The 15441-nt window shown below is 58.4% G+C and overlaps 1 protein-coding gene and 1 long non-coding RNA gene across 2 annotated transcripts in view; one reads left to right on the top strand and one right to left on the bottom strand.

The window, feature by feature from the left end:
- Positions 1 to 15169, top strand: part of HMCN2 (hemicentin 2) — a 150749-nt gene extending 135580 nt beyond the window's left edge. Inside the window, exons 86-98 of the mRNA XM_059072027.2 lie at positions 3349 to 3618; positions 5521 to 5670; positions 7098 to 7235; positions 7349 to 7470; positions 7816 to 8053; positions 8197 to 8259; positions 8370 to 8492; positions 9217 to 9351; positions 10433 to 10561; positions 11131 to 11451; positions 12188 to 12307; positions 13178 to 13304; positions 14328 to 15169. Of these exons, the coding sequence (XP_058928010.1) occupies positions 3349 to 3618; positions 5521 to 5670; positions 7098 to 7235; positions 7349 to 7470; positions 7816 to 8053; positions 8197 to 8259; positions 8370 to 8492; positions 9217 to 9351; positions 10433 to 10561; positions 11131 to 11451; positions 12188 to 12307; positions 13178 to 13304; positions 14328 to 14673 (2282 nt within the window). The 3' untranslated portion in view covers positions 14674 to 15169. The remainder of the gene's footprint in view (positions 1 to 3348; positions 3619 to 5520; positions 5671 to 7097; positions 7236 to 7348; positions 7471 to 7815; positions 8054 to 8196; positions 8260 to 8369; positions 8493 to 9216; positions 9352 to 10432; positions 10562 to 11130; positions 11452 to 12187; positions 12308 to 13177; positions 13305 to 14327) is intronic.
- Positions 6381 to 15073, bottom strand: LOC136794702 (uncharacterized). Its single transcript, XR_010841821.1, has 3 exons — positions 14601 to 15073; positions 10260 to 10446; positions 6381 to 9613 (listed from the first exon to the last, which is right to left on the bottom strand). It is a non-coding gene; the product is annotated as an uncharacterized lncRNA (long non-coding RNA).
- Positions 15170 to 15441: the final 272 nt, after the last annotated feature.

Here is a 15441-nt window from a genome sequence, read left to right as displayed (position 1 = left end):
CTCACGGGCCCAGCCGCTCCGCGGCACGTGGGATCTTCCCGGACCGGGGCACGAACCCGTGTCCCCTGCATCGGCAGGCGGACTCTCGACCACTGCGCCACCAGGGAAGCCCGTGGCTTTCTTATCTTTAAAATAGGGATAATAATAGAACAGGTATCATAAGTAGTGTGAAGCTGAAATGAAATAATGCATGTAAAGTGCTTAGAACAGTGCCTGGCACACAGTAAGTAATCAACAAATGCCACCTAGTATTACTATTGTTTTCAAATTTGTGATATTTATTGATTTGTTTTTCAAACCACTTTATTGAGATCTAATTGACATTAAAAAAAAAAAAATACAGTTCAGGCAGCTTTCAAGTCAGCCCTGGCTCTGACTCTCCCCTGGCCCTTTTGGGTCCTCCTGCCTAGGTGCATATTTCCCACATCAGCCAGGGGTGTGTGGAGAGCAGATCCAGCCTCTCCGGGGCTCCCTTATTCCCAGGTTCTCCTTATTGTATTGCTGGCTGGTCCCTGATTTCCTCAACCAGGGCCAGGCCTGCAGGCCAGCAGAGGTACCAGGTCCCCACTTGCTTTCTAGAGTTCTGCTCCTGTCCCTGATGACACCCCCATTTCTCAGAGTCTGCCTCCATCCTCTGCTGCAAATCAAGTCAGCCCCTGGTTTCTCCGCCAGCCCTGCCCTCATAAAACTAGTGTGATGATGGGGTGGGGTGGGGCTGGGAGATGGGAGCAGCCCCAGGCAGGGAGGCCACGCCCTTCCACTGTTTGTGCCCAGAGTTCTAGAAGCTTTTCAGAAGTAAACAATTCTCAATTTGTTGTTTGCGCTTAGTCGATTTCTAGAGCCCTAGAATATTTGGTTTTGACAGTTTTTTCAAGTTTTGTACTTGTTTTTTGGGGGGCCAACTTGCTGACCTCTTTGCTCAGCCATAGTCAAAAGTCCGGCTCTTGCTTGTTTTTGACCTTTGTTGAAGTGGAATCATGTCACGTGTATTCAGTGTCAGGCTTCTTGCGCCTTCCCAGTGTGTGAGATTGCGCACGGGATGAGTTTATTCCTTCTTGTGGCTGTGTGGTTTCCACTCTGTGGCTACACCACAGTTTATTCATGCATTCATCCATTAGTCTCCAGCTGGGGGCAAATGTCAACAGTGCTGCTGTGAAGTCCTTAGGCATACCTTTCCGTGAACACGCATAGGGTATTGATCCAGAGAGCAGAATTGCTGGGTCATACAGGACACACCGGTTCAGCTTTAGGGCATACTGGCTGTGGGAGGCTATAAATGGCTCCCAAAGATATGACCATGTTCTAGTCTCCAGGACCTGTGGATTTTTTTTTTAATGTAATTTTTATTTTATATTGGAGTAGAGTTGATTTACAATGTTTTGTTAGTTTCAGGTATACAGCAAAGTGATTCAGTTTTACATATATCTATTCTCTTTCAGATTCTTTCCCTATGCAATGTTATCTTATTGGAAAAAGGATCTTTGCAGATGTAATTAAGTTAAAGATCTTGAGATAAGGAGGTTGCCTTGAATTGTCTTGGTGGGCTCTAAACGCTATCACAAGTGTTCTTTTGTTTGTTTGTTTTATTTTTTGGCATGTGGGTTCCCTGACCGGCGATTGAACCCACTCCCCCTGCATTGGAAGTGTGGAGTCTTAACCACTGGACCTCTAGGGAAGTCCCACAAGTGTTCTTATAAGAGAGAAGCAGAAGAAGATTAGAGAGAGACACAGTGACACAGAGAGAGGGAGAGAGAGGAGGGAAGACCATGTTAAGTTGAGGCAGAGCATGCAGAGATTCAGCCGTGGAATTCAAGCCACAGAATGCTAGAAGTCACCAAAAGCCATAAGAGGCAAGAAACGTCTCCTCCGGTGGAGCCTCTGGAAGGGGCACAGCACCTTGACTTTAGCCTTGAGAAACGATTGATCTTGGACTTCTGGCCTCCAGAACTGTGAGAGAAAAACTGTTTGCTGTTTTAAACCACCAAGTTTGTGGCCATTTGTTACAGCAGCCATGGGAAACTGATACACTGGCAAACGGTTTCCATAGTGGTCGTACACTTCTGCCTGCAGCGTGAGAGTTCTGCTGGCCCTGCATCCTCACCAGCGCTGGGCATTTTCCATCCTTTTCATTTTAGCCATTCTGGAGGGTCCATAGTAGTAAGTGGACAGGAATTATCATCTTTCAGATGAGAAACCTGAGGCTCAGGGAGTGACTTGAGAGTCACTCACCAGTAAGTGACAGAGCCCAGGTCTGCCGTGCCATCTGGCATCAAGTAGAGGCAGTTCGGCAAATGTCACCCCTTCACTGGAAACAAGCTAAATGTCCTATAATAGGGACCTGGTTAAGCAAATCATAACAGATCCAAACAATGGAATACCAAGTAGACACTAAAGACAAATATTTAATGCCGTGAAAGGTAATTATGATCTATTATAGAATTAAGGAAGAAGAAAGAGAGAGAGAGAAAGAAAGGGAGGGGGGGAGGAAGGAAGGAAGAAAGAAAGGGTAATATGGTCACTTTCTCATAAGGAAACAGTGTCTAGAAGGAAATACTCAGGAATGGTAAGGGGTGGGAGAATCATTTGCCTCTGTATTTTCTAATCCGTCTGAATGAATATGTATCACTTGAATAGAGGCACACCTCATTTTATTGTGCTTCACTTTATTGCATATTGCAAATATTGCATTTTTTACAGACTGAAGGTTTGTGGGAACCCTACATCGGGCAAGTCTGGTGGCACCATTTTCCCAGCAGCATTTGCTCACTTTGTGTCTCCGTGTCACATTTTGTTAATTCTCGAAATATTTCAAACCCTCCCAGCAAAAAGATTGTGACTCACTGAAGGCTCAGATGATGGTCAGCATTTTCTAGCAATCAGTTTTTTTTTTTTTTTTTTTTTGTGATATGCGGGCCTCTCACTGTTGTGGCCTCTCCCGTTGCGGAGCGCAGGCTCCAGACGCGCAGGCTCAGCGGCCATGGCTCACGGGCCCAGCTGCTCCGCGGCATGTGGGATCTTCCCGGACCGGGGCATGAACCCGTGTCCCCTGCATCGGCAGGCGGATTCTCAACCACTGCGCCACCAGGGAAGCCCGAGCAATCAGTTCTTTTTAAATTGAGATATATAGGTTGTATTTTTAGACATAATGCTACTGCACACGGAATAGACCACAGTATAGTGTAAACGTATTTTTATATGCCCGAGGAGACCAAAAAATTCATGTGATTCGCTTTATTGTGATATTTGTCCTATTGTGGTGGTCTGGAACTGAGCGCACAGTATCTCCAAGGTGTACCCGTATACAGAAATAATAAGATGTTTCTAAAAGCTGCCCTGGGCCTCCCACAGGTGCCCCGGTGTTCCAGGTGAAGCCCCAAGATGTGACAGTGAGATCTGGAGATGCCGTGGTCCTGCGGTGCCAGGCCTCTGGAGAGCCGGCGCCCATGGTGGAGTGGCTGCGAGCGGGCCAGCCCTTGCGGCCCAGCCGGCGGCTCAGGACCCTGACGGACGGGAGCCTGTGGCTGGATCGAGTGGAGGCTGGGGATGCGGGCGCATATGAATGCATTGCTCACAACCTCCTGGGCTCCGCTACAGCCCAGGCCTTCCTGGCCGTGAGAGGTATGGAGTCTCCCTGCCCAGACCTTTGTGGACAGGGGTGGGATTCCCTGCCCAGAGGGGCCTAAAACAACAGAAGTGTATGATCTTGCAGTTCTGGAGGGTGAAAATCTAAGATCAAGGTGCCAGCAGGGTTGGTTGCTGCTGAGATGTGTGCTAGAGAATCTATTGCACATGAGGGTTAGGACTTCAGCACATCCTTTTAGGAGGAAACGATTCAACCCATAACAGCATCCTTACGTTTTTAATGGAAACAACTAATTTGTACCTTGTACATGTTAATTGTAGAAAGGCCAGATAAGTTTTAAAACTGTGTGAAGAAAAAAGTAATGATCAGTTATCTCCCATAATTCGCTCAGGTAATTATTTGGGGTATATATTTCTACACTTTCTCTCTGAATGTAAAGAGATACACTTTTTTCTTTTTACAAATGAGGTCAAGTGTACAAGCTGTGTTTACAACCTGCCATATTTTCTTACTCTGTCATGGACAATAGCCCATGACAATAAGCCTAGGCCACACCTTCTGTCATGATTGCATACCATTCCACGGGAACATTTTTTAAACTTAATTGCTGTTGGCTTCGTTAAATAAACAGCAGGTTTGTGGGGTTGTTTTTTTTTTTTTTCCAGTTTCCCCTCCACAAACCATCCTGTGGTGCACATCTTTGTGCGCTGGACTGAATATTTCTATAGGATAAATTCCTTCAAGGGACATTGCTATATAAAAGATATTCAAAGGCGTTGAGGCCCCCTAACTCTCTCCCTCCTTTCCCATAAGTCTGGAGTGGGGCATCCTGGCCTCGTGGGGGACAAGAGGCTGCTGAGTCACCTCATGTCTGAGAAGGTTGCCAGTGGCTTGTCACTCCTGGCCTCCGATTTCCTGTCCCCTTCTAAAACTGCCAGGGTCATGCTGCTACCTTCTTATCTGCTGCTCCCGACTCCTCCTTACCCCCTTATTACAAGGCCAGGGGAAGGTTCGTGGCCTTTTCCTGTCCCCCCCATAAATCCCAGAGCTGCAGATATTGACGAGAGACATCCCAGATGGGCATCAAATCTCATCAAACCCCAGCTAAGGGCTGCAGGAAATGGCATTGCTTCCTGGAATCCAAAATTAACCAGCCCCTTGATCTGCCCACTTAGGATCTTGGCAGTTGAGTAGCGTTGTATGTTATTTTTTTGACAGATCATTGGCAATTTGTTGTCGATTTCCCCTGAGGGCTGGTGAGTGGAGAGTCAGGCTAGCTTCTGTCTCTTGCCATCTGTCCAGACAAGACAGCTGGCCCATTAGCCAGAGGCACAGCATCCCCCTGTGCCTGTACAATCCATTTGATTAGCGCTGAAGAGCATCTGCTAGCAGACTGCCTGGCGGCTGCTAGAAACTCAGCCCACCCCAGCTGGGCCAGCTGCAGGGCAGCTGGAGCCAGGGCCACTGATGGAATGGGAAGTGTTCAGGTGGCAGCATTCACTTCCTGGCCCGGTGCCCTGCCTCTCCTCCCTGGCTCCTCCAGTGTGCCAGGCCCCCCGCCCCCATCACTTGGCATTTTAGAACCCAACAGGTCTTTGGTGCATCTGTGGTCCCACCTCCTCATTTTATAGATAAGCCAACTCAAGTGTGGCTTGGGGGCCAGACTTGCCCAGGTTTTTCAAGAAGGTGATGGCAGAGCCAGAATTAGAAGCTGGCACCATCCCTGTGTGGCGCTCCTCTTAAATGTCTCCCTTCTCTCTAGAAGCCAGGACCCCCTGAGTGTTGAGTTCATCGCCCATTAGCTGTGTGTCCTTGGGCAAGTTACTGCCCCTCTCTGAGCCTCAGTTTACTCCTTCATGAAATAGAAAACAGTACCTGCACATCCCCGAGGGCACAGAGATGGGTAGTGTCCCTCTTGTTCTCTTCCTTCCTCACAGGGGAGCCCCGGGGGAGCCGGGGCGGCATGATTGGGGTGATCAATGGGCAGAAATTTGGCATGGCTGTCCTCAACACCAGCGTGCAACGGGAGGCACGTTCTGGGGTCACCACCATCCGCAGCAGCATCAGCCACATCCCTGCGAGTGTGGGTAAGTGGGGGCCAGAGCATCTCCTGCGTCTGGGGACCCTCCGACCTGAGCAGAGTCTGAGCCAAAATGGATCGAGGTGCAGGCCACTTCCTCTCCACCTCACAGCCCCCAAACAAACAAAATAACTGCATTTAAGACCAGCCCGAGAATGTGAAATCAGCAGTATTATGTGAATGCAGGGTCAGATTGTGACTCTTGAAACCACTGATTGCTATGTGAGGTTTTTTTCCCCACTGTTAAGGCAAGAGCTGCTGCCGAAGTGAAGGGATCACTAGTAAGGAGTAAGGGATATGGGCTGCAGGGGACAGAAAAGGGGAAACGTGGAGAATAAAATTAGCTAGAAGGTCCACTTTCAAACAGGTTCATAAAATAGTGTGTCCTAAGCAAATGGAATGTTCTGGAGAGACATTACAGACGCTGCTGTAATGCACCCTGCCGTCTCACCCTGCCCAGGGGGTCCTGCATCCCCTCATGGGGGTCCAGAGCAGGGAGAGGGCAGTGTTGACAGGGGCTTTGCTAAAAGCAGCCCCTCCAGAGCTGCCCTTGACCACAGACTGTGAGCGGGGGTCGGGGGGGCGGTCAGGAGACTCTGGCTTGGCGGGAGGGTCACTCCGCGCCGGCTGTCGGCAGAGAGAGAGTGAAGTGAGACACTGCCTAGGTGTGGCTGCTTCTTCCAGCTTCAGGGGCAGGAGCCATGGAGAAGGAAGCATCTGGCTCCAGGCCAGGCGTGCCTGGCTCTGTTTAGTGGAAGCAAAGGCCCAGAGAGGCCGAGAAGTTTCTGCTCCCAGGGACAGGGGCCCAGCTGGCTCCTGTGAACATCAGCCCTCTTGTACCTCTTCTGAGCCAGCAGTTTGGCCGAGAAGCTGGACCATCCCTGGCCCCAAGCCAACAGCGTTCCCCCTTCCCCAGTCCCAGACCCCAGCTGCCCGGAGAGGAGGGCTGGGCGTCGTGGGCAGGTCTGAGAATCCCCGTCCAGGGCACTTCAGGGCTCTTTTTTGCAAGTCGGTGGTTTGGAACGACCCTCCCTCTCCCAGGCTCTCTGGAAGGTGTGTCTGCAAGTTAGGAGACAGTTGATTTTTCTCCTTGGCCCAGCGCGTACGTAGTGACGGTTGATGCAGTCCCGTGCTCTGTGGTGAGCCAGTCGCCCTCTATACTTATTGAATTCAGTCGAATATTCAAGGCGCTTCTTTGTATAAATATATTTCGCTAAGGTTCACAGCTATTCCACGAAGTAGGTACCGTCTTCACCACTTCCCACCTTCTGATCTCATCACTGGCCCAGGCAACCGCGGGCTACAGGCCTGGGCAGGGAGGGAAGGGGCTGAGCTCTCCCGGGGGCAGCAGGGAGCTGCAGAGTGATCTTGAGCAGGAGAGCGGCTGCCCTCGGGATCCGGCTCTAGCCGAGCCTCCGCGTCCACCCCGTCCAGGGCCTCTGATGCGGGTGCTCGCGGTGGCCATCGCCCCCATCTACTGGGCTCTGGCCAGAGAGAGTGGAGGTGCCCTGAACGGCCACTCGCTGACGGGCGGCCGCTTCCAGCAGGAGTCGCGTGTGCAGTTTGCCACGGGTGAGCGGGGCGGGGGGGGGGGTGTCTCCCCAAGGTGGGCCAGGTGGGGCTGAGGTCTGAGCCCAGGGCCTCTCCCCCGAGGTGACTCCAGGCTGGGTGGGGACGGATTGCAGGGGAGCTGCTCACGATGACCCAGGTGGCCCGGGGCCTGGATCCTGACGGCCTCCTGCTCCTCGACGTGACGGTCAATGGCATCGTCCCCGAGAGCCTGGCGGACGCAGATCTGCAAGTGCAGGTGCGGGGAGAGCCCTGGGGTGTGCAGATGGGGTGCGCGCGAGAGAGTGGCATGGCCTGCCCCAACCCTCCCTGAGCCGCCGCCGCCGCCGCCGGGCCCACTTTCCTTCCTGACTCCCCAGCAGGGTCTGGGGCGTGGCCTGGCTGGGCTGAGGGGAGGACGAACCGCACAGCAGGAGGGTGCGCTGGCCCAGCTTCGCAGACAGCTCGAGGGTGCCCGGCTGGTTGGAAGAAGGGCTGAGAGGCCCACCAGGCCCACAGCCCAGCATCCCCACTGGGGGCTCAGGGTCCCTCGCCCCTTGGAAGTTGAGATCGTGATGTCCTCCTCCCCGCCCGCCTCTTCCAGGACATCCAGGAGCAGTACGTGCGGACGGGACCCGGCCGCCTCTTTGTGGGCTCCACGCAGAGCTTCCTGCGGGACAGCCTCCTCTCGTTCCTGCGCGGCAACCACTGCATCCGGTACGACGTGGCCCAGGGGCCCCAGCCCCAGCTGGTGCAGCACCTGCGGGCCTCCGCTATCAGCTCGGCCTTCGACCCGGAGGCCAAGGCCCTGAGCTTCCAGCTCTCCACGGCCCTGCGAGCTGGTGAGGCCCCCGTCCCGTCTCCACCCCCCACTGCCCCAGCCAGACCCTGCCAGGGCCCCCAAATGGGCCTGGGCTCTCTATCCCCGGGCGCCTTGGGCCCTGGGGCCCTCGTGTCCTCAGGGTGTGTCCCCTTTGCCTAGCAGAAGAGAATGAAGTCGGCTGCCCAGAGGGCTTTGAGCTGGACGCCCAGGGAGAGTTTTGCGTGGGTGAGCACGCCTCCCCACCCCGGCAGGGATGAGGGAGGCCTCAGCCTGGGGGGCTCTGAGGGCTGCAGGGCCTGGGAGCGCAGACCAGCGGACCTCTCCCCACCCCGCAGACAGGGACGAGTGCCCGGGCAGCGCCAGCCCCTGCGCCCAGTCCTGCCGCAATGCGCCCGGCCGCTTCTCCCGCTCCTGCCCACCTGGCTTCACCCTGGCCAGGGACGAAAGGACCTGCAGAGGTGAGTGGACCCCGGGTGGGGAGGCTCGCCTTGGACCTGGCCCAGGGGTGCTCAGGGAGATTCCGGGGCTGGGACCCTGGCCAGGGGACACACGTCCCCCAGGGGACGTGAACCTAGGGGTTCCCATGCCCTGTTGCCACGGAGAGCTTCTTATTTTGAGGGCCACAGAGGGGAGAGGCTCAAGCACTGAGGGGCGATGGGGATCTCTAAAGACACGCATGTGGCCACCACGCGCTCACAGCACGCACACCCGCTGAGCCTGGACGTGGCCTCGGAAGCATTGCCAGGCCTCAGCGGGCATTTCCAGTCCACCGGGCTCGCAAGTGAGCTGATTACCCACCTGGCCCTCTTGCCCTGCTTGGCGCCATAGTGAAGGTGCTGGACGATAAATCTGACCCCGAGACGCTGTCTGGACTCCGAGCCCGCACCCGTGTCCCTCCAGCCCACCCGTGGGGCCTGGTGTGACCAAGTCTCTTTGGGGCACCTAAAAAGGGCACTGTCTGCAGCCTCACTTCGGACGCTACAGGCCAGGGCCGCCGGGTCCCTCAGAGGAGGCTCTGTGTTTCTGGGGGTGCCGAGATGATGGCCAGAGCTAGCAGGAGGGGTGGGGACCTTCCTGCCAGGGGCTTCTGGGCCTAAGGACCAAACCTGTGTGGGTAGGCTGGGCCTGGGGACAAGTGTTCATGCAGCCCCTGCCCCCGTCCCCCCCCCACCCCCCCCACAGATGTGGACGAGTGCGCCTGGAAGGCCGATCCTTGCCTAGAGGGACAGCGCTGCGTGAACCTGCTGGGGTCCTACCGCTGCCTCCCTAACTGCGGGCCCGGCTTCCGGGTGGCCACTGATGGAGCTGGTTGTGAAGGTGCCAGGGGCCTGGTGCCGGGCGGTCCCGACTCCCGGGCACCCAGTGGTTGCCAGGGTTCAGCAGGGGGCATGCTGTGTGTCACTGGGACACTGGGCCTTCAGGGAAACCGGAACTCTCTTGGCAGAGGAGTCGAGTGAGGCCAGGGAGAAAGCCTGAGCCGGGCTCAGGAGGGCTGAGTCCTGACCCAGCCTGGCTGCCGGTGACTTGAGTCCCTTTGGCAAGTGTCTTTTCTTTTCTGGGCCTCAGGTTTCTCGTCTGCCTGATGAAGGGGGACCGGGTCAGGGATGGCAAACATGTGCTACGTCTACTGCCCCTCCCCCCCTTTCCCCTCGTGGATCGTGGCCCAGCCCACAGACAGCCTCCGAATCCTTCTCAACACAGCTTCTCCAGCTACAGTGGCTACCATGAATCAGTTGCAGTGGGCCTTTGAGACAAAACTTAGGTGCCACCCCTGGATGGGTGACCCCTAGGGTCCTTCCTGTTCTAGAATTCTAGGCTTTCATGACTGTGGGTCCTCCAGGTTTCCCCAAGAGAGGCCGTCAGTGGAGGGGGAGAGCGTGGTAAACTTGGACTCAGAAGAGGCAGTCATCCCATTTCATCCCATTTCTAGGGCTCCTCCTGCCTTCCTCCCGCCCTCCCTTCCTTCCTTCTCACCAGTTTTTGAGCTCGGCCCATATACCGGGGTCCTAAGCCCTTCCTGTGCATGATCCAGTTTTCTCCCCATGATCCCATGAAGGAGTCCTATCGTGACCCCTTTCTACAGATGAGGAAACTGAGGCTCAGAGAGGTCGAGTTACTGGCTCAGGGATCAAGAGACATGGCAGAGCTGAGTCCAAACCCAGGACTCTGCCTCCAAAGCCTACCTTTTAAGCCCCTTCCTTCTTTCGGACCCAGAGCCTTCTTACCCTCCAAAGCTGGTCTAATTAGGAAGGGTGGTTGCAAACGCTGGCATTCCTCCTGGCGGCGCTGACGTTGGAGACGGGGACGGGGCCGAGGCCCAGATGCGGAGACGCATGGTGTGTCCTGGGGGACGGACTGTGGGCTCAGCGCCCCCGCCCTTGCCCCTCTGCCTTTCCAGATGTGGACGAGTGTCTGGAGCGGACAGACGAGTGTCACTACAACCAGATCTGTGAGAACACCCCAGGCGGGCACCGCTGCAGCTGCCCCAGGGGGTACCGGGTCCAGGGCCCCGGCCTGCCCTGCCTAGGTACGGGGAGAGCCACCCCCTCCCTGGGACCCTGCTCAGCACCCACAGCTCACGGGCGGGGATCGGTTGTGACAGGGGTGACACTGAGTCCTGTGAATAGAACAGCAGCCAACACCGATGGCGTTCCCACCGTGAGCCTGATCCGTGCTTTGCCTGCTGTTTCCCACCGAAGCCTCACCCCCTGCCCGGCAAGGGCAGCTTCCCTGGGAGCCCAGGAAGAGGACGAGGGTGGAGAGAAGTGGGTGGCTCTCAGAGAGGCTTTGCAGGTGGCATGGACCTCGCCGGGAGGCTGAAGGGAGGGGTGCTGAGGGACACTGCGGTCCGGAGCTCAGAGCTGGCGGGGGCCCTCTCTGAGCAGTAGGGGGCTGCAGCGGGAGAGGAGGCTGGGGGTGGTCCGGGAGAGGGAGGGCTTGGGGGCAGGCCCCTTGGGGGCAGGCCCGTGTGCAGCGGGTGAGGCAGCTGGATTCTGGGGAGGGCCGGAGGGCGGCAGAGGCGGCTGGGGCCCGGTGGAGCGGCTGCAGCGCGCCCTCAGCCACCTTGGCACCCTGCCTGGTCCTGCTCCCCTCCAGATATCAACGAGTGCCAGCAGCTGCCCCGGAGCTGTGCCTACCAGTGCCAAAACCTCCAGGGCGGCTACCGCTGCCTGTGCCCGCCAGGCCAGACCCTCCTCCGAGACGGCAAGACTTGCACCACGCTGGAGCACAGCGGACCGAACGTGACCACCGTCGGCCACCGGGACCTCTGGGTGGCCTGGCTGCGTCCCCGCACCCTCATCCCCAGTGGGTCCCACCACGCCTGGGTCTCCCTCCGACCGGGCCCCAGAGCCCTGAGCGTGGGCCGGGCCTGGTGCCCGCCCGGCTTCATCCGGCAGAACGGCGGCGTCTGCACAGGTAAGACCGAGCCCCAGCCATGCCCACCGGGGACACACCCTGCCGTGTGGTCTCGGGCTCCCGGGCCGGGCGTGTGGGCACCACACCCGTGTTCAGAAACCCGGGGTTCGCAGACAAGCGGGGTAGGCGGCGCAGGCAGACGGAAACCTCCTCGCTACAAGGTTTCTGGGAGTCCTGGCTGTGCTTCTCGGCGGGGGGCTTCCAAAGTGGACGGAGTCCTTTCCAAACTATTTGACCTCAGGGCACTTTACCCAGAGGGAGGGCAGATGTTCCCAGGAAGCCACTTTGGGACCGTTCCTCTTGGCGTGCAGAGGTGAAGCAGTCAGGCAGGGAAGGAGTATGTTCCAGGCTGACATGAGAACGTGAACAGGGACTGGGAGCGTTGAGGAGAGTCCCCGGGCCCTGCGGAGACTGGCGCCGGGCTGCAGAGAGGCCAAGGGGGAGGGTGGCCTGGAGGGCGGGTGTGCTTCGGCGTTGCCACCTGGGCAGAGGGTGTCCTGGAAGCACTGTCTCCACCCCCCATGCCTGGCTGAGCACCAAGCCCAGGGACTCTCCTAGCCTCGCAATCCAGGGTCGGGCGGGGCGGGGCAGGGCAGGGAGAAGGCCCGGGTGCCCAAGGCAGGCACTTCCCTGGCTTGTCCTGAGCCCTGCGGTTAGTCGTGTGGCCCCCTGGGCACCTGTGACTCAGCGTTTCTCTGCCCCCATCCCCCCACCCCACCCCCATGCCCCGGGCCAGACCTGGACGAGTGCCGGCTGAGGAGCCTGTGCCAGCACGCCTGCCGAAACACCGAGGGCAGCTACCAGTGCCTCTGCCCCGCTGGCTACCGCCTTCTCCCCAGCGGGAAGAACTGCCAGGGTGAGCAGGAAGGGGCTTCTCTCACCCAGTCTGCTCTCTCCAGCCCCTTCCCAACCATCTCATGTGAGGGAGGGGCAGGGAGGGGGTAAGTGCCACCCCCGGGTGGCCAGAGCCAGGCCGGGACCCACACTCCAAGCAGGAGCTAAGAAACTGCATGGGCAGGCTCTGCAAACAGCCCTGGGGGTCGACTGCTGCTCTGCTGTGTGTCACTGGGCAACTCACTTCACCTCTCTGTGCCTCAGTCTCCTGGTGAGATGGGGCTGACAGAGCCCTCCCCTAAATGTTGGGAAGAGACGCGTGGAGGGCGGGCCCAGAGCCGGTGCTCGCAGCAAGGCAGCTGCTGCTGGGAGTAGCAGGGAAGTCCTCCAGCTAACTCCCAGGCCAGTGCGGTCTCCCTAACTACGGTGCTCTGGGGTCCGGCCAGTCTTGCTGCTTCTTCCCTGTAAAGCAGCAATCCTGTCTGCCTTGCCAGTCTCCATCCCTCCCTCTCTGTCACGGGGGTCAGTGAATGTCCTCTGAGAGAGTGGGGCTCCTACGGGGGCGCAGAGAAGGATCATGGGCGGTGGCTCCTCTGGGTCCGAGGGCAGCCCTCATCTCCGTCCAGCCTCTCCACCCCAGCTCTAGGCTCAGGAGGTCCCCAGAGTGCCCACCTGGGGAAATGGGGAGGTGCTAGGAGACCGCCACCTGGGCTGTCATGGGTCAGGCTGGCTGGCTGGGGACCGGGGAAGGGGCCGTGCACCTCGCTGCCCTCGGAAGGCATCTCTCTCCCACTTAACCCTCCCCCCACGCCTTCCCTGGCTCCTCCGTGGGCCCCGGCCCGCTTTGCTCCATCTTTTCACCCCCCATCTCTTCACCTACCTCCCTGCCCAGACATCAACGAGTGTGAGGAGGACAGCATCGAGTGCGGGCCCAGCCAGATGTGCTTCAACACCCGCGGCAGCTACCAGTGTGTGAACACGCCGTGTCCTGCCACCTTCCAGCAGGGCTCCAGCCCTGGGTAAGGGCTGAGTTGGCTGGGGGCGGTGAATGGGGAGGATTCCCTGCCGGGATCTGGGCAGCCGACACTCTGGCTCCTGTATAGCCAGAAGGAGGACGGAGGGCCTCCAGGAAGGCCCTGTCTCGGGCAGAGACCCTCTTAGGGTCAGTGGGTCAACCCTGCCAGGACTCCTGGGCGGGGGGGCCCCTGAGCTCACGGGGCAGTGTGCCCTCAAGCACTTTCCTGCAGCCACTTGGGGTGTGAGCTTACCTGGACAGTATCATTTCCTGCACAGTGATGCTTGGGCCATGCATGGAGCACAGGGGGCTGGGAGACGCCAGAGTCAGGAAAGAACTGGAGGGAGGGGCGCTGGGAGGTGGACACACAGGGACACGTGGGAACACATGCACACATTCAGGAAACTCTGGACACAGGAACACACGTGCAGGCGCATAAACCCCACTCGGAATCCCACACAAAACCCCAGGGCTCAGACATGCGCAGCTACACAAACACAAAATACATTTCTCTCACTACGGCTACAGACACTCCTGAACACGCACAGACATGGGGACGGACCTTGGCTGGCACCAGCTGCAGCTGTTAGGGAAAGGATCCTGGGGTGGCGACTTGCCCCGGACTCTACTAACCAGGAAGCCTAGGCTGAGGTGGGGGGAGGGAGGGAGTGGGCGCCCTTGGCAAGGCTGAGCACGAGTCTTTGAGCACAACGCCCCCCCTCCCCTGAATCCAGAGCCCGTGACTCAGCTCTGGGGCTCTGGGAGACCTGGAGGGCTGTAAATTTGATCACCTACGGCGGTGGGGGGGACCTGCTCGGATGGGAAAGGGCACGTCTCTGGCTTCCTGGGGCCTCAGTTTGCCGCTCTCTAAAATGGGCTAACAGTGGCGCTTGTAGAGAGGCACGGGGCGCGTGGGGTGGGGGGTCGGCGCATGGCTGAACTGCGGGGGTCGGGGGTGAAATCCGGTTTATGCGGCCGGGCACGCTCAGATGGCAAGCCAGAGTCCGGCGGTCTGTCCCGCCCGCAGGACGTGCTTCCGGCGCTGCTCGCAGGACTGCAGCGCGGGCGGCCCCTCCACGCTGCAGTACAAGCTGCTGCCGTTGCCACTGGGCGTGCGCGCCCTCCAAGACGTGGCCCGCCTGGCCGCCCTCTCCGAGGCCGGCGTCCCCGCCAACCGCACGGAGCTCAGCGTGCTCGATCCCGACCCGCGCAGCCCCTTCGCCCTGCGCCCGCTGCGCGCCGGCCGCGGCGCGGTCTACACCCGCCGCGCGCTCACCCGCGCGGGCCTCTACCGGCTCACCGTGCGCGCCGCGGCGCCGCGCCACCAGAGCGTCTTCGTCCTGCTCATCGCCGTGTCCCCCTACCCCTACTGAGGGTCGCGGTCATGGGCAGCGGCTTTGGGGCCAGCGACCTCCGGGGACGGGGGGTGGAGAGGCCCCGGCCGCACCGCCCAGGTGGCCCTCGCCCACGCCACCTGCTGTGGCAAGCGACGTCATCTTCTCCCGTCCCCGTGCGTCAGCGAGACCTGCAGCAAACACGACCCTGCGCGCAGCCTTGACCCCAGGACAGCGAGAGCCCGAGCTCCGCCTACTCCCCCCGCACCCCCGTGGGGGTGGAGCCCGGCGGGCAGGTGACAAAGGCTGCCCTTAGGTGGCAAAGGGCAAAGGGTTGGGGTGAAGCCTGACCAGCTTCTCCAGGCTTGCCCCAAGCCCCAGGGGAACCTGGCTCGGGACACAGGGCACCAAGACACCCGGGAGGGGCAGCCCCTACCCTGTGGGGACGGCAGCAGCTGTCGCCCGCCCATACCTGGCACTGTCATCCTGAACCCGGTGTGTGTATGTATACTATAAAAACGTTTGTTTTTCCCGATTCGATTTCTTGATCCAGTTATTTTGCTTTGGTAAGGAGGGGCTTTGGCTGGGAGGGAGACCACCACCCTTCTGGTCCAGGAGCACCAGAGGAGGAGTCCAAGAGCCTCTGCTCTTTATTCGTAGGGTGGCTCTGGCACCTCTCTGGGCTCAGTTATCCCCAAATATGAAAATATGACAGTGTCCCCACCCCCTGGGCTGTGGGGAGAATTAAATGAGAAGGAAATTTATCACACAGACAGCAGCTATCCCTGGTAGCAAAAAGTAATGCTT

The sequence above is a fragment of the Kogia breviceps genome, chromosome 8 (genome assembly GCF_026419965.1).
Source record: "Kogia breviceps isolate mKogBre1 chromosome 8, mKogBre1 haplotype 1, whole genome shotgun sequence".
Taxonomy (NCBI): domain Eukaryota; kingdom Metazoa; phylum Chordata; class Mammalia; order Artiodactyla; family Physeteridae; genus Kogia; species Kogia breviceps.
Note: the sequence above shows the minus strand (reverse complement) of the source record. Positions and strands in the feature narration are given on the sequence as shown.